Source organism: Pipistrellus kuhlii, unplaced genomic scaffold (assembly GCF_014108245.1).
Source record: "Pipistrellus kuhlii isolate mPipKuh1 unplaced genomic scaffold, mPipKuh1.p scaffold_m20_p_1, whole genome shotgun sequence".
NCBI classification, from domain to species: domain Eukaryota; kingdom Metazoa; phylum Chordata; class Mammalia; order Chiroptera; family Vespertilionidae; genus Pipistrellus; species Pipistrellus kuhlii.
The window spans coordinates 104,631,743-104,650,379 of record NW_023425404.1 but is presented as its reverse complement, the minus strand read 5'-3'; the positions used below and the strand labels follow the sequence as shown (position 1 = coordinate 104,650,379).

The 18,637-nt window shown below is 38.1% G+C and overlaps 1 protein-coding gene across 2 annotated transcripts in view; it reads right to left on the bottom strand.

The window, feature by feature from the left end:
* The window catches only part of LOC118730640 (amyloid beta precursor protein binding family B member 1 interacting protein), a 92,260-nt gene that overhangs the window by 38,660 nt on the left and 34,963 nt on the right, over positions 1-18,637 (bottom strand). Inside the window, exons 1-6 of one of the 2 annotated variants that reach the window (XM_036458697.2) lie at positions 13,740-13,874; positions 10,962-11,033; positions 9,842-9,929; positions 7,653-7,945; positions 4,779-4,856; positions 787-946 (exon numbers count right to left, since the gene is read on the bottom strand). In XM_036458697.2, the coding sequence (XP_036314590.1) occupies positions 787-946; positions 4,779-4,856; positions 7,653-7,945; positions 9,842-9,929; positions 10,962-11,033 (691 nt within the window). In that variant the 5' untranslated portion in view covers positions 13,740-13,874. Of the gene's footprint in view, positions 1-786; positions 947-4,778; positions 4,857-7,652; positions 7,946-9,841; positions 9,930-10,961; positions 11,034-13,739; positions 13,875-18,637 lie in introns of those variants that run through there. The other variant, XM_045587749.1, reaches the window with a different exon arrangement.

Sequence of the window (18,637 nt, the reverse complement as noted above, 5' to 3'; positions counted from 1 at the left end):
GGCTGCCTGCCTGAATGGACTTTGCTATAAGGAAATGTTTTGCCTGATGGCTATGTGGCCCACTGGCTTCTGCAATAAAGATTCATTCTTATACACCCACAACCTCTCATGGCTTCTCCATCCGCTCCTCAGCCAAGAATTGAATCAAACTCAGATCTTCAGAGCACCAGAGCTCATGCAGGGCTCCTGCTGTCTCTTGACAGCTTCTAAAACAGGAAATTCTCTGTGCTACCAAGCTCTCCAGTGAGATAATTGCTCTGTGAGTGGCACTGAGAATGAGAAGTAACAGTATTTCTTTAATTTTTCTTTCTTCTTTTTTTAAACTAGGTCAATTTCTATCAACACTACTTTGCTCTTTGGGGTGGAGCCTCTTCAACTAGACAAAGTATCAGACATTAGGTGAGTGGGAGGAAGAAAGGGAAAATGGACAGTAATGTGAAGCAGAATTAAACTATTGTTAAAAATAGGAACTTTAAAGAAACATTAGCAGACAGATACACATAATCTGCTCAGCTTATAATTATGTAATATGAAGTATTGTCCTGACACTTTCTTTCCCTTAAGAGCCATTAGAAAAGTGACAGTAATAATGTTTACATTTCCCAAGGTATGGCCATCTGCTATAATTTTGCTTCTTCATTTCTTCCCCAATAAGAAATGAAGAGACAAGAACTGAATCTGGCAGAAGGGAAGTGATGTCATGGAAGTCTTGATGCCCTTCAATCAATTTCTTCTGAATAGACAAAAACCCATATTAAAGCAAAACCAAAGATTTTTGGGACTTACCAATTTGTAGTTCTGGGTATATTTCATAAAGACACCAGTCTACACTGCAGTCACAATGGGTTTTCTCAAAAAGGTTGTCTAGAACATCTCTGGCCAATTGCCGCTCATCCACCATCAGCGACTTTGTGCTGTTATCATTCATATGCACCTTGACGACCAGCTGAGGATAAAGCCACAGAGCAGCCACTCAATGTCAACCACTAAAGAAGGCCACCAAGAATTAAGGTTTCAAAGTTGCTATTGCTTCTGCTAATTTAAATAAGTGTTCCACAAATGGACTCAATATGAATTCATTCACACTCTGAATACTTGTTGAAGGCACTAGGAATATAGAGCTGGAGAAACCAATTCACAAAAAATAAAAAATGTACGATAAACAAAGTTTTTTGCTCTGCAAGAGACTGTATTCTAATGAGGGAGGCAGAAGACAAACAGAACCAAGGAAGTACTGACTTCCTGTTTTCCTGACATTTGTCTGTTACTTATTCAGGTTCATCCTGGAGCTCAGAGATTTCATTTCTTTTATCTTTTTTTGACATGTACAAACCTCCCTCCCTCCTTTCCTCCCTCCCTCCCTCCTTTCTCCCTCCTTTCCTTCCTTCCTTGTCTCAGAACCATTTCTTGATTGAAAGTCACACCTGTATCTTTGTAACAGATTTCTTCTTCTTTTTTTTTTTTTTTTAAGCTAGAGAGGAGTCCCTTTTCATGCAACCCAAGAATTCTAAGACAATTACTGCACAACCTCCAGCCTGCAGTGCACACAGCTACTCCACACACAACCTGTAAATATCACCAACCAGAACCATCTGATACTCTTGCTTAAATTTATATTCTTTTTTTTTTTTTTTTCAGAGAGTGGAAGGGAGGAGAATAGACAGGGAGAGAGAAACATCAATGTAAGAGACACATTGATAGGTTGCCTCCCATATGTGCCCTGACCAGGGCTGGGGATTGAACCTGCTATCAATGTACAAGGTATGCGTCCTAGACTGGAATAGAACCAGGGACCCTTCAGTCTGAGGGCTGACACTCTATCCACTGAGCTAAACCACTAGGGCTTAAATTTTTATTCTAACTTGAAAAATTAAAAAGGGAAGTATGAAATAGCTATAGACAAGTTTTGCCTATTCTATCTCCCTAGGGTTGGTCATGGTAATTCACAAATGAGACATCATTATTTAAAAAGTAATTAGGTGGACGGGAGAAAGTGGCCATACAATTGGTAACATATCTTCCTCCCCAAAAGTTTGGGTTAGATTCTGAACAAGTTGGGAAACTCCACCTTCTATCCCACTTCCATCTAATCTGATTTTCAGAACATCATGTTGTCAACAGAGTGAAGGTGCAGTTCCCTCCGACTGTTATGCAGAGTTACTGATAGCAAACAAGATAAAAATCTGGGTTAGCAGCAGGCAAGGGTGACAGGTTGCTGCTTCATGTAATGCAAGCATGTTAAACTCAAAGGCTAACATGGGTCAAATAAATGAGGCAAGTGGCCCTCGGGCTGTGAGTTTGACATACTTAATGTGGTCCTTGTCTTCTTAAGAGTCAAAATATAGAAACCAGGGCAGGAAAAGTGCATTTCCAGCTCTTGTGACCATTCAAATTCAAGCTTCCTAGGAACACCTTTCCCCCTTCGAAAACCTGTAGCTCAGAAACCTCCTGTTGGATCGTTGCTTTCATTCATGTTTGTCTTCTGCTGCATTTAAAATGATAGGTCCAGTGCCAAAGACACATTCACCTGACCTACAAAATAAGGCCTGGAGGGTTACACGGAAAAGATACATTCCTTAAATAGTGGTCTTAACTATGACTTATTTTCTATGGAAGGTATATCTTTTGATCTCTGCTGAGAATTATTGTTATAAAGCAGCGATTTTCAACGTTTTTCACTTCATAGCACACAGAAATGAATTTCTAAAATTCTGCGGCATTCCAAAAAATATATTTTTTGCTGATCTGACAGAAAAGAAAAGGTATAATTTCGATTCATTCACTGGATAGCTATTGTTGTGTTGGCTGTTGTCATTTTCTTATTTGACAATCTAAGGTACTGTGTGTCTTAAGAGTTCTTGTGACACACCACTTGAAAATCGCTATAAAGTAGCTATATGTCCTAGGAAACATTGCCAACACTGGGATTTAGAAGACTTAATTTTCCTGATGGAAAAATTAATGATATATGACCACATTTCATTCTTACATAGAAAATCTTGAGAAAATAAAACATGCTGGTGTTTTATTTTTATATATGGAGAAAAAAATAAATCACCTAATTTGACAATGATGAGATTTTTTTTTTCATAAATTGCAAACTAAATTTAATCCACATATAGTTATGAATGCCCTTAAGTATAAAACTTAGGAAACAAGAAAACCAAAAGAAGGCTGGTAAGTTTTAGCAAAAAGAAATCATGTTTATTATCTTTTACAGCTTCTATCACATTTGCAAACTGAAGAGTATGTACTGGTATACTAACACATAACACTGCTAAATCGCAGTTGTGTGATTTAGCAAACTACTTACTTTTCATATCTATACTATGTGGTACAATATAGGTAAAATGATTCAAGAATGAAAAGCTTCCCTTTTCTAATCCAAAAATATAGTATCAATTTTCAATTGGTGTGCCATAAGAATTTTTTAAATATGCAATACTTGACTCTTAGTCAGGGGCACTGATCTCTTTTCCCTTAGATTGTCAAATTAAAAAAATAACAATGGCCGAAACCTGTTTGGCTCAGTGGATAGAGCGTTGGTCTGTGGACTGAAAGGTCCCAGGTTCGATTTTGGTCAAGGGCATGTGCATTGGTTGTGGGCACATCCCCATTGGGGGGTGTGCAGGAGGTGGCTAGTCAGTGTTTCTCTCTCATTGATGTTTCTAGCTCTCTCTCTCCCTCTTTCTCTCTCTTCCTCTCTATAAACAATCAATAAAATATATTTTAAAAAGACAATGTTTCTCTCTGTTTAAGTTTCTATTTCTCTCTTCTTCTCCCTTCCTCTCTCTGAAATCAATAAAAACATATTTTAAAAAAAGAATCAACTAATGAATACATGAATAAGTAGAAAAACAAAATGATGTGTGTTTTTTGCTTTCTCTTTATCTCTCTAAAAATCAATCAATTAAAAAAAAAGTCTGCATTCAGGGATAGTTATGGAATATTTTTTGAATATCAATCAACATGTATTGAACACTTTTACTCAAAGGACCATGATTAACCCAACTCATTTCACTGTGAGAACCTCTTAAGGAGTCTCATCATCAGATGGTATGTGCTTCAGAAATTGAAATAAGACAAAACTGGTTCATCTTTCTCTTTATTTATCAATTTTATATTATTAACTTTAATTAGGTATATGCTTCTACTAAAGTTAAATATAATTGTTTCTGTTATAATACAATGAATGTACTCCTGAAAAACTCATACTCTACAAAAAATGCACAGTAAAACTATAGGCTTATTTGGGGAAAGGTTAAGGGCAGTCTCTAAAACTTATGCAACCCTGAACCAGAGCACTACAAATCAGCCTTTGGTACATTGGGAGATAAGTTGGACATCCAGGACAGGCATCGAGGGTGGAGGCTGTGTCAGGGAATATGAAAAATGCACAAAAGCAATCTCAGAAATGCTGAGATCGAGGCAAGGTCAACAGAAGCTGAGCTCTGACCCAGGTAAGGTGGGCCCAGAAGGTGATTACCCCTGTTATTAGCTAACAGTTGAACAGAACCAGCGAGGCCCCTTGAGTGTGAGGGAACCCTAGGTAGAGAGGCTTCAAAACATCCACATTTATATTAACATAAGTCTCCTATTTATCAATCATGAAGGACCTAGCTGATGTCATAGAAGGAGTATCTTTATCATTTATCTTTGTCATTAAATTTAAAAAAATTATAATTATTTGGAAAGTAGCACTCGACATTTTATTTTTAAAGAATTAAGTATAATAAAATCTCATTAACTTCTCCATGCAAAAGAGATTCGTAGTTTACCTTTTTGACTTTGGCCTCTTTCAGTTTTTCCAATGCCAGCTTAATTTTATCAGCCTTCGCCTGGGCTTCTTGTTCTTCCTGTAAAATAATATTCAACCCACTCCATTAAAGGATACCAGCAAGTAAACACCTATGCCATTGCTAGTGTCTTAGTTACTTTATGTTAGCAAAAGGCTATATTATAGGGCACCAAATTTCACATGATCGATTTTCAGAATTAAGTAACCATAACAAAAATCTCCAGCCTAGAATTATAGAAGGCTAACAGAACTTCACATATTTGATCCAAAAAGTCTCTGCTTGACTCAAACCTGGGGTGCAATATGAGAAGTTTATACGGGTATCTAAGGGATTTGAGCACTTTCAGAAATTATATACTTAAAAAAAAAACATTTTAATTGCAACCATCACCACCATTCATCTCCAGAACTATTTATATATGAGGTACTTAGAGTAGTTAAGTTCATAGAGATAGAGAGTAGAATAGTAGTTGCCAGGGGCTTCAGGGAAGGGGGAATAGGGAATTATCATTTAATACTAGGTATTGAGTTTCAGCCCCAGCTGGTGGCTCAGTTGGTTGGAGTGTCATCAGTACCCCAAAGGTTTTGGGTTTAATTCTGATCAGGGCATAAACCTAGGTTGTGGGTTTGATCCCTGTCCCCAAATGTACAGGAGGCAACCAATCTATGTTTCCCCCTCTCTTTATCTCTCTTTCAAAATAATAAAAAACATATCCTATTGTGTATATGTAAACACAAGAAAGAAAACGTTCTGCCATTTATTATTATTATTTTTTTTAAATATATTTTATTGATTTTTTACAGAGAGGAAGGGAGAGAGATAGAGAGCTAGAAACGTTGATGAGAGAGAAACATCGACCAGTTGCCTCTTGCACACCCCCTACCGGGGATGTGCCCGCAACCAATGTACATGCCCGTGACCGGAATTGAACCTGGGACCTTTCAGTCCGCAGACCGACACTCCACCACTGAGCCAAACCGGCTTCAGCACGTTCTGCCATTTATGACAATATGAATGAACCATGAGGGCATTATGTTAAGTGAGATAAGTCAGGCAGAGAAAGACAAATAATGTATGATCTCACTTAAATGTGGAATCTAATCATAGAAACAGAGTAGAGTGGTGGGAGCTAGGGCATGGGAGATGAGGGAAACAAGGAGATGTTGCTGAGAAGGTACAAACTTCCAGTTATATGGCAAATAGGTTTGGGGGATCTAACCTACAGCATGGTGACTATAGTAAAAAATACTGTTGTATATACTTGAAAATTGTTAAGACAGAAGATCTAAATGTTCTCTCCACATATACACAAAAAAGGTAACTATGTACACTATGTAGAGTGATGGAGGTGTTAACTAATCTTACTGTGAAATTATTTCACAATCCCTGTATCAAATCATTGCGTTGTACACCTTAAACTTACAGAATATTACGTTAAATACAGCTCAATAAAAGTGAAAAAAGAGCCTCTGCTCTATGTGGATCACCAATTAAAAATAAATAAATATATTTTTATTTATTTTTAGAGGGTGAGGGATAGAGATGGAAACATCAATGAAAGAGAAACGTCATCGATTGGCTGCCTTCTGTATGCCCCTACTGAGGATCAGGCTGCAACCAGAGCATGAACCAGGAACTTAACTATGACCTTTTGGTTCCTGGGTTGATGCTCAACCACTGAGCACACTGGCCAGGCTATGGATCACCAATTTTTAAATAAATTTTCTACAATAAATAGACAATATAGCAATGAATATGATTTAATATTTAATTTATATTTAATATTTGTTCATTCTAAAGGCATTATAGAAACTGTCAGGGTTATTAGGGTCATATTTATGAACACTGACTATCATCACACAGTTCAACAAATATGGAAATCACAAGAAATGGGATGATATTCTTTAATATATATATTTAATCATCACCTGAGTTTCCATTGATGTTTAGAGAGAATGGAAGGAAGAGGGAGAAAGAGAGAAAGAGAGAGAGGGAGGGGGAGGGAGGGAGGGAGGGAGAGAGAGAGAGAGAGAGAGAGAGAGAGAGAGAGAGAGACATTGAAGTGTGAGAGACACATTGATTGGTTGCCTCCCACATGTGCCCTGATCAGGATGGGGCTGGAATCCTTAACTGAGGTACATGCCCTTGACCAGGAATGAAACCATGACTCTTTGGTCCCCAGGTGGATGCTCTAACCACAGAGAAACTGGCCAGGGCTAAAACATTTTGAAAGTGTTTTACTCTAAGAAACTTTAAAAGTGTTTTTTTACTTTATGAGAGAAATGTTAAGATGACATCCCAAATAATGAACACATCGACCTAGTTGTTTTCCCAGTTTTCACAAATGTATTAATATCAAGTACTCATCACCTACCTGCTCACAGCATCCTTCCCTAACTACAACATTACAAGTGATTTTTAGATATATCTTTGCTCTGTTGAACAGGGCTGATCAATTCAGCAAAATTCCATTTAGTTCAATTCAGAAATATGTAAGGAATGCTTCATGTGCTGGGCTAGCACCAGGGACACAGAAATGTATAAATCAGCCCCACAGTTCAGACCACATTAATAAAACACCCTTAAAAGTTGATTATTAGCAGGAAGTGCTGCATATAAATACAGATTTTAGCCAAACTATAAATTCCTGATTATGGCCTTAATATGTTCTTTATACACGCCTAAGGGTCTTATTTTTAGAGAACTCTGCCTTTCCAATGAACATTCTCAGTATCCTTGTTTCTTACTATCTCAGAGCTTTTGGGGTACAAACTTATGAATGTCACTCTCACTTTGAAGAAAATAAAAATGATGGGCAGCAGAGGTCCTTCCATCTCTGCTCCAGGCACTTACCTGAGAGAGAGGTTCAGGAGGTGGTGGTGGCAGAGGCAGGTCTAGCATGGGGTCTGTTGGTGGAGGTGGTAAATCGTCCTCATATTGGCTTAGACTAGTTGCAACGACATTTGCATCGTAACCAGGAGTGGCTGCGCCACTGAAAGGTGACACTTCCGGAGGGGCCAGATGATACGGACTCTGAGAAGACTCTTTCTGTGCCTGGATTGTCCTCTGTTCAGCTTCACTTATATCTGCTACCAGATCTGCCATGAGCGCATCTAAATCTTGGTCTTCCAGTGCATTTAAGGATTCTGATAAGGGAAAATTACATTAAAAATCAAAACAAAGATTTGTGCCTGAAAAAACAGGATAAAGGTAATTTTCAGAATAATATTTAAATACTGGTCTCAAGGGATTGAGAATGGGTATAGGACAATAAGGAGAGGCTGGTAAAGGGGTAAAAACTTTCAGTTATAAGATGAATAAGGTCTGAGGATCTAATGGTGACCATAATTAATAGCAGTGTATTGTATGACTAAAATTTGCAGGGAGAAGAGAACTTACATGTCTTTATAAAAAAAAGAAAAGGTTACATACGGTATATGAGTGTGGAAGGCAAATCTTCATTGATCATATGTGCAAGTCTACGCTATCTATTAATGTTGTAATTTTATAAAAGTGTATTTTTTAAACTTCATGAATGTTACTATGCAAAAGTGATTCATAATTTACCTTCTTTCATTCAATGTTATGATGGAAATGACAGCCAGGTATACTAGAGGCCCGATGCATGAAATTTGTGCATGGATAAGGTCCCTAGGCCTGGCTGGAAATCAGGGCTGATCTGGGTGGTGACTGGTGGGCCCCTGCTAGCACCCGCCTTGGACAGCCTGGCACTGCCTGCTCACTGCACCCCCCCTTCCCCCCCACTGCTGCCAGTTGCCTCCCTCTGCGGGGTGACCAGCAGGGTGATTGGGGAGGTCCCCGCTGCACCACCTTGGCTGGCCTGGGGCCTGCAGGTTGAGGGCAGCTCCTGCATTGAGTATTTGGCCCCTGGTGGTCAGTGAGAGTCATACTGACTGGTCATTCTGCTGTTTGGTCAATTTGCATATTAGGCTTTTATTATAAAAGATAGCAAATAATAGAAAAGGGGATGGGGAAAAAAGAAAACTGGAAGAGGTGTATTATAATTTATCAAGGTACAGACATTGGCACCTAAGCATTTATAAAAAATTATTATTGAAAATAATAGAAACAAAGAAACCTAATGAGTGTCAGAAATAAAACTTGGACTCTGAGTTTCTGTAACCTGATTTCTCTATTATTTTTTTAAAAATTTTTTGGTAAGCACTGCCATTCTTTCAAAAATATTTTTCAAGAATTGCAATGAATTTTCATTCATTTGGAAGTGATTACTTCAATTTTCACTTAATGTGACTAGCACATGGGCTAAAATTAGTCTCTAAATAAAAGAGATAGTTTTGTTAATAAAATAACATGACAATCTTAGGAAGAATAAAAAATGTCAAACTGAGCAAATACATTAAATTATAAAGAAATTAAAATATATTATATTTGGAAGCATCTATTTATATATTATCAATTTTTATTCAACAAACAGTTCAACATTATCCTTGAAGAAACATTTACTTATTAGCTTTTTATATTACTGTGCTTTATTTCTCTAATGGCTTATTTAAAAATTCCTTTTACTTCTTAAAAAACAAATTAGAGCCAAAGCCTGTTTGGCTCAGTGGTAGAGTGTCGGTCTGCGGACTGAAAGGTCCCAGGTTCGATTCCAGTCAGGGGCATGTACATTGGTTGCGGGCACATCCCCGGTAGGGGGTGTGCAAGAGGCAGCTGGTCGATGTTTCTCTCTCATCGACGTTTCTAGCTCTCTGTCTCTGTAAAAAATCAATAAAATATATTGTAAAAAATCAATAAAATATATTTTTAAAAAATTAGATAGTTTTGACACTACACAATTGCAGGATAGTGTTACCTTTCATTACAGGCAAAAATATCTTTTTACCCTTTCAATTCAATCCATACACATAAAAAATGCAATGTGAAGTTCAGAATTATAAAAATTACGCTCATTATGGTGTCCAGGTTCCTTAAATGTTATTTTCAAATTGTAGTTTCACACAGATTTTAGTCATTATTATAATTTAAAATTATTTAAGGAAAGAAATGATTATGCTTACCATTTAAATCCTTAAAACCCACAGTGTAGTTAAATTCAGCCCTGGGAGGTTTAGGGTCTGGAGGAGGAAGAATGTCCACTCCTAAACTCTGCGGAAACAAATCCCCGCCCCCAAAGTTAATCCTGAGACTAACATTCTTACAGCACATTTAATCATTAAGTCAAAAGTCATCTATTGTTTACACATTTTCTCTCTACATATGTTCTTTTAAAATGATACTTTTATTTGATAATGTTTTATGTTATTTCCCCCTGCATAATATTATAAATTATCTTAGAAAGTACATCTTTAAACAAAACAGGCCAACCAAGAATGATGCGAATGAGAAAGTTAATTTTTACAAACAAACAAAAAAAATTCTTGTAATGATGCATTTGTAACATATGTACTATACATTTTTCTTGAAAAACACACACTATTTTTCATTTATTTGGTAGAAAAATTTAAGATCCCTACCTTATTTAAGAATATTGGGTTGTTTTTATTTCAATATTTTATGCAGAAAGTGATGAACCAACCCTGCTCTGATTTTATGAGAACATTACAAGGCACTCCAGGTTGCCTGACTCTGTAACCTGGTCAGCAGCCTCTGGGCTCCAGTCACTAGTGACTGACCCTAAGTTAATCTGGTCTTTCTATGGCTAAGTGGCTTTCATGCTACTTGAAGGGACAAAGTTCTTACAGTAAAGAGACTACGGTAACTTCTTTTTAGTCCTTTAAAATGTAGTATTTCCTCAAATACTGTGCTAATTTTCATACCTAGTCTTTCTATAAAGTCAAGTGCAGGGAGATTGTTCAGTGCTGGTGGTTGTGGGAGGGATTCACTTGCAGAAAATCCCTCCATTGATTGAATGATTGGCCACGATGAGCATGGAAATTGCCAAAGCAGAAGGTACGTGTGACCAATGCATTCAATCAACTGAACTCAGGTATAATTAGGAAAAATACTTTATTCCCCCTGCCCCTGCCCTGTCACAGTTACATCAGCAATATATAATATCATCAATCTCCATTAAAAAAAAAAAAGGATAGCTCTCTTTTCAAATTACAATCAAATTTTGTAACCCTATTCTCTCCCCCCCCCCCCCCCCCAATTTGATAGTTAAAGAAAGAGATTTACCTGGGTCAAAAGATCCATCTCTCCCAGCAAATTGCTGAACATTTGGTCTATATCATCATTTGATTCATCCATCTGAAAAAGAAAGAAACCCAACTATAAACACTCTAATAAAAGCCTGATCTCCCCATGATTGTCCCATGTCTTTTTTTCTTTTCCCCCCTCCAAGTGTCATATGGAGAGGAAGGCTCATTTCAGCTTAAAATTTCAAGACTGATCTCATTTCAACTTGCTTGGTCCAAGATTGAACCAAACCCTGGGAAACTGTCTCAGAGCTACAATCAGATTTTGTTTCTCCAGACCAAACTAGTCTCTGGGGCCAGGTGGACAATGTGGGCATTGCTCAGGAACTCACCTCCCCACAGGAAACCATTCTTAGAAGAGGTGGTTATGAAGGAGAGAGATGCAGAACTTCACCTCCACTTAAACATTTACACAGAAATATGTCCGGAGTCGGAAAGCATCTTTACCAAATGATTCTCTGCTTTACAAAAGCTCTCTGAAACAGCAGCTTTGGTTACTGACTTAGAAGTATTGGGGTGATAAACACTTAGGACTAAAATGGCCATACAACCAAGTGATGAGAGACTGATATATGATAAATCATGATGCTCGGTATCTTATATCAGAACCTTTCTTTGCTTAAGACAAAGGAAGCAAATGCTCAAGAAAGAAGTGTTTCCATACAATGAGGTGGGACATCCTGTGAGGTCCAAATAGCAGCTCTCTTCCTGACACTTTTGGCAGGGCTGGATTAAGAAATTAGAAGACATGATCACTAGGCCTCCTTCGGCTACTCGTTAGTAGTATGCTGTTTGGCAAAGGGAATTAACTACTTCACCTGTAAGATGAGTTTGCTGGAGATAATTTCTAAGGGTCCTAAAATGCTCTAAAACATTAGGAGATTAATGCTAAGTACATTCAAGCTCAGAAGTCTGGCTAGAGTAGAGGATCAGCATGGGTTTTGATTATTACATATGTTAACTTAAACATATACAAAAGTAGAGAAAATAATATTATGATTTTCATAAAACCAATGTTTAGCTTTAACAATTCACAATTCACAATTGATATTTTAATTTAAACATAATACCTATTTTCTACCAATAATTATTTTGAAGCCAATATTATTTTTCCATAAATATTTCAGTATGTAGCTCTAACATATATATATATATATATATATATATATATATATATATATATATATATATATATATATTACCATAACCATACTGCTATCATCTATGTGATGATTATTAATTTTCCAGAACACCCTATCTGGCTTTAGTTGGGGTATCTGGCAGGAGCATGGATAGCTACAAAACTTAACTGGCCAGGAAAGGGCCTGGAAAAAGACTTCAGTTAAAAATAGAGAGGTCTATGATACAATACTGTGGGACAAGCACATTCCTAAGAAGAAGGCACACATAAGAGAACCAGGTGTGCAAATACATGGGATGGGGGAATTCAAGGAAGCCATTCAGTGAACGCTCACGGTCATTCACACAAGGTAGGCAGGTGAGCACTCAGGTATGAGAGAGACTGGACAAGCAGACACTGCAGGTCTATGTGTGCAGGTCTAAGAGGTCCTGGAGGACTCAAACAGAGCATCAGTGAAGAAACATGGAAGATGTCCATCCTCTTTTATGTGGCTGTTGGGCTTAGGATTTACTGCCATCAGGAGGAGGAGAGAGAGCTGCAGTGGAGAGGAAAGTCAAAGCTGGCTTCATTTGAAGGTGGTTTTATTCCCTCCCAGTTGCTTACAAAGTATCTGAATCATACCCTCTCTTCTTCAAATTATCTACAAAATGGAGGAAAGAAAGTATTTTAGTCAACAAAATGCCCATAGTTTCACAAACTGTTCAAAAAGTAAATCTAGTATTCAAAATCTTATAATGGGTGATTCATTCCTTGTTTTATAAGAGGAAAGTAACAGAAAGCAGTAAATTTTCAGAACTGCCCATTTATTTTCATTAGAATATTATGTAGAAGGGGGGGTGGGGGTGCTGGAGGGAGTCAATGAGGAAAAAAGGGGGACATAAGTAATACTTTCAACAATAAAGAATTATTAAAAAAAGAATATTATGTAGTACAATAATGTGACAAAACAGAAGAAGCAGATTAGTTATTATTAACAAGATAAATTGACAGTATTAGTGTTAATATATTTCAGACTTTTCATAAAAGTAATCTATTTAAAGTGGAAAAACATATTTATGTTCTGACCTCAAAATAGCCAGCCAGCATCACAATACACTCACAGTATCCAAAGATAATGCTAACAAGAATAATCTTGCTACTGATGTTTTCTCTTGAATCATTACATTTGGGAAACTACTAATGTGATGAAGAATGAAGTCTTGAAAGAAAATATGACACCCATGAGTCAGAAAAGCCCAGAGCCCAAAGACCTTGCACACCACCGATACACAGCGGCTTAAGGACATCCAGAATATCTTACACTTAAGATGGAAATAACTCAGAACAGCATTCTCATGATTTCTGCTGACACTCTTCTAGGTTCACCTGGGAAAAAATATTTTCCCTGTCCTTTCATTCCTTTCTCCCAAAGTCTGTTATGGAATTATTAAAAGCAGTCAGCATAAAAAGTGTGCTATAAATCTAGGTGTAGGTAAATCTGCTACTGAATGAACCACAGTTTAAAAGAGTTGCATCTTTGGTGAAAATAATAAGACATTCATTTGAATAAAGAACTATTATTAACATAAATTCATGAATTTGTATTACTCTGTAAGTACAATCATTTTACATACTTACCTTATTTCTGGAATGGATAGTCACTCAAATATACTTCTCCTCCCCCTCCACACACAAAAGTGTGAGAAAATAGAGATGAGTGTGTGTCTATTTGTATGTGAGATATTTTTCAAAGGTCAAAATCAAGTTGAGAGAGAGAGAGAGAGAAAAAGAGAGAGAGAGAGAGAGAGAGAGAGAGAGAGAGAGAGAGAGAGAGAGAGAGAGAGAGAGAGAGAAACACACACCCATCCCCAAGAGCTGCAAGTGTTATTTGGGTCATCAGCAGGGTGGGGCTGCCTCAGTCAAGTAAGATTGCAAAACAAGCAATGTGCTTATCATGTTTGGGTGGAATTAGCATCTTTTTGTGAGTATGTCATTTCTGAGTTCCTTTTGTGTCCTGGGAAGAACACCAAACTGCTGAGTAAAAGGAAATAGAACAATACTTTATCAGATAGATTTTGTTGTTTTTTGGGGGTGAGATGGGAAATGGATAGGAGAGATTTCCTGAATGTCCAAGGAAATTTCCCCCAATACTTAATATTTCCCTAAGGCTCAAGTTTCTAAGTCTTAGTTTTCATTCTCTAATAGTTTCTCTTCTCCACATATATAAATTTCACATATACATATTTAAAAAACCTATCCACAAAAATTAAAAAAGGTAACTATGTGAGGTGATGGGTATATGAGCTGAATTTATTGTGGTAATCATTTCACAGTATATGACTATATCACATCATTATGCTGTACACCTTAAACATACAGTGTTATGTGTCAATTATAGCTCAATAAAGCTGGGGAAAAATCTGTCCTAAATGCTCTGCAACAGGACATATATTTTATCTATGGCAAAGTTAACTTCATATATTTAATTCAGTTTGGATGCAGGTGTCATTGCTCTTTGGATTAGTAATTGCAGCCATGATTTGGGACCTTGATCAGAACAGACCTTAATTTATCTGTCAGAGTAGCTTGCCTAAACTGAGCCCATTTATTATGTAACAGACATTTTCATTATTATTCTCCTTCCACATGCCCTCTTTTGTCTAATGATTGTTAATCATTTATAATTCCAATTTAGAAACTTTGGTGTAATGTTTGACACCTCTCATTTTCCCATTCAATCAGTTAAAAATCCTGCTGGTTTTTCCAGTGTTCTCCTTTCTGTCCCCACAGTGAAGCCAGCTCACCCAGCCTATAGCCGTTCAAATCCTCCATCAAGCCTCACCACTATCACTGGGAATTTGAAATACAAATGTGCATGTGCCACCCTCCTGTTTAAAACCTTCAGGCTGATCAAGAGGAACTGGAGACAGTTTAGGTCTTAGCATGTCTTTTAAGTCCTTCAGAATTTCCCCAACCTGTTTCAGGGTTCAACCCTTGCCATTCAAGTCCCCTGATATTGATTTGAAAGGCTTTAAAAATTCTATTTGTCTTTATATATGCTACTAGAGGTCCGGTGCACAGATGGGGTCCTTTGGGTGGCCTGAGGGGATTGGGCCCCAGCTCGTGCCCCCAGCCTCGCATCCCTGCAGCCCTTCTTGGCACCTGCCTTGGTCCGGTGCTGCCCCCTCACTTGCTCCACCATCCTGCCTGTGGGGCAATCGATTGGGGCCGCCCTCTGTTCCCCAACCCCCCGCCACTGGTTGCTGGCTGCTGTCACTGGTCACTGTCTTCAGGGTAACCAGTTAGGGCCTGAGCCCCCTTCCAGCCCCCTCAGTGCCTGGGAGCCAGGTGGCGGCCCCACCTCCTGCCACTGCTGCTGGCTGCAGTCTGCAGGATGAGGGGTGGGGTGATTGGGCCTGCTTGCACCCTCCTTGGCTGGTGCTGCCCACTCACCTGCTCTACCATACTGCTGTAGTTCCACTCACATCTGGGCCCATTGGGGCAGGCAGTGCCTCCACTGAGGCCCGCTGCCAGCATTGTATCATTGACACCTGCCATGTTCTGCACCACCCCCTGGTGGTCAGTGCACATCATAGCGAGTGGTTGAACTCCCAAAAGACAATTTGCAAATTAGGCTTTTATTATATAGGATTTCCTTTAAATAATACTTGTTTCTGTTCATTTCTCCTTCATAAAATCCTATTTATCAAAAAGCAGCTCCTGTGTCAATATTTCAATGGGTCTTCATAATCAGTGAAGAGATTTGCCAGCCATTGCAATGGAAACCATATCAGTAAATCCTGGTCCCAACAGCAACCTTGATATCATATTTAATCTCCCTGGGCTTGAAGAGAATACTGCATAATTCATAGAATTGTTGTGATATTTAAACAAAATAGCATATGATTTTTGGCATAAACACCAATGATAGCATCTACCATACAGAATCATGTTCTTTTTGTTAGTATGTTAGAATCTCTTTCTAGACTGAGAGCTATTATTAAGTAAGGATCTGATTTGGTTAATCTTTGTATTAAAAAATGCTTTGCTGAAAGCCCAAGTCATCTCCCAAACTAACAGGAAAAAGTGAGCTACAGCACAGGTCTCAGGCTGCCTAGGAAGCTAACATTCTACTTCCGGTGCCCTAGACCTGGGCCCATTGCACTGTACCCAGAGGCCTGACACTCACTGCATTCCAGGGCAGGATAGTCCTTAGAAGTTGCCAAAGTCCATATTTCCTATAACTATCGGGGCAATTAAACAAGAAGTTTGTTTCTAAACTGTTGTCACAGTTCTAAGTGTGTGGAACTTTACTCACTACAGAAACAGTTCTTTTTTACTCCAAGGGAGTAAATACTAATATTTTCACAGACACTTTGCTGGTAAGCACAGAGGTTTCATTGGAGCTCACATCCATTTGGGCTTGAACCAGTTTTCAAACTCCCAATTTTTTTTTTTTTTTTTAAGTAAACTCTAATAACTACCCAGTTTGAATGACATTAGCAATAACTTTCCTTCTTAGCTAATTCAATCTCATGTCAGTTAAGATTTCAAGTATTAGGTTAATTAGCCATTATTTAATACATAAAAACAAGTTATGTTGTATACCTTAATTATTCCTTTATTCACATCGTATAGCTAATTAATTTCAACCCCATATACATAGATTTATACCTCATTGTAGAACAGCTTAATTATACAGTAATATCAGGTTATCTGTGTCAACTTAATATATAATTTATATTTGTGTTTTGCTATTTACTTAGAATTATATGTACTGGGTTTGAAAATAGAGAATAAGTTATATGTGCGAATGTGTACTTGTCAATGCCACATTTTGATTTTTCATGTGCATTAATCTTATTTATTTATTAGAGGCCCAGCGTATGACATTTGTGCATTGGGGAAGAAGGGGGTCCTTCAGCCCGGCCTGTGCCCTCTCACAGTTTGGGACCCCTTGGGGGATGTCTACCTTGTGGCAGTCAGACATCCCTCTCACAGTCAAGGGCTCTCGCAGTCTGGGACCCCTTGCTCCTTATTGCCTGCCTGCAGCGGAGGAGGGAGAGGCTCCCACCACTACTGCTGCGCTTGCCAGCCATGAGTCCAGCTTCTGGCTGAGCGATGTTCCCCCTACGGGAGTGCACTCACCACCGGGGGCAGCTCCTGCATTGAGCTTCTGCCCCGGGTGGTCAGTGTGCATCATAGTGACTAGTCATTCTGCAGTTGAGTTGATTTGCATACTAGGTTTTTATTATATAGGATTTATTTATTTATTTAATGATGCAATTGTATTTTCCAAATTCTCTTCAAGGTGTATATTTGACCATAGCTAGAATGATGGGGAAGTACATGATTTATTAATATTTCTCATATTTTTAATTGAATTTATTGGGGTTACATTGGTTAATAAACCTATACAGTTTTCAAGTATACAATTCTATAATACCTCATCTGTATATAGTATTGTGTGCTTCTCACCCCAAACCATGTCTCCTCCCATCACCATTTTTGCCTGTTTACCTTGTTCTACCTCCCCCGAAACGCTTTTCCCTCTGGTAATTACTATACTGTTGTCTGTGCCCAAAACAACTGTTGTTGTTTTGCTTCATCCCTTTGCTTATTCCACCTAGTCTCCTAGTCCCACTCCCCTCTGACAGTTGTCAATCTGTTCTCCGTGTCTATCTTGTTTTTGTTCATTAGCGTCCACATATACGTGAAATCATCATATTGTATTTGTCTTCCTCTGATGGCTTATTTCACCCAGCATAATACCTTCTACCTGTTGTGAAAGGCAAGATTTCCTTCCTTCCTTTTATAATTTTTTTTTTTACTGATGAGTGGTATTCCATAGTGTGAATGTACTACTGCTTTTTTATCCACTCACGAACTGATGGGCACTTGGGCTGCTTCCAAATCTTGGCTATTGTAAATAGTGCTGAAATGAACAGAGAGGTGCAAATATTCTTTTGAATCAGTGTTTTGAGTTTCTTTGTAATATTTCCAGAAGTGAAATCGCTGGGTCATAAGGTAGTTCTAGTTTTTTTCCTTTTTTAAAAAATATATTTTTATTGATTTAAGAGAGAAGAAGGGAGAGGGAAAGAAAGCAGCATCAATGATGAGAATCATTGATTAGCTGCCTCCACATGCCCTCTTTTGGGGAATAGAGACTGCAACCTGGACATGTGCCCTGACTAGGAATCAAACTGTGACCACCTGGTTCATGGGTTGATGCTCAATCACAGAGCCACACCAGCTGGGTCCATTTTTAATTTTTTGAGAAAACTGCATAATGTTTTCCATAGTAGCTGTACCAGTCTTCATTCCTAGTCTTAACAGTACACGAGGGTTCCCTTTTTGTTGATTTTTTTGATGGTAGTCATTCTGACAGGTGTAAGGTGATGTCTCATTGTGGCTTCAATCTACATTTCTCTGATGATTAGTGATGCTGAGCATCTTTTTACGTCTATTGGCCATCTGTTTGTCCTCTTTGGAGAAGTATCTGTTCAGGACCTTTGCCTATTTTTTAATTGGATTGT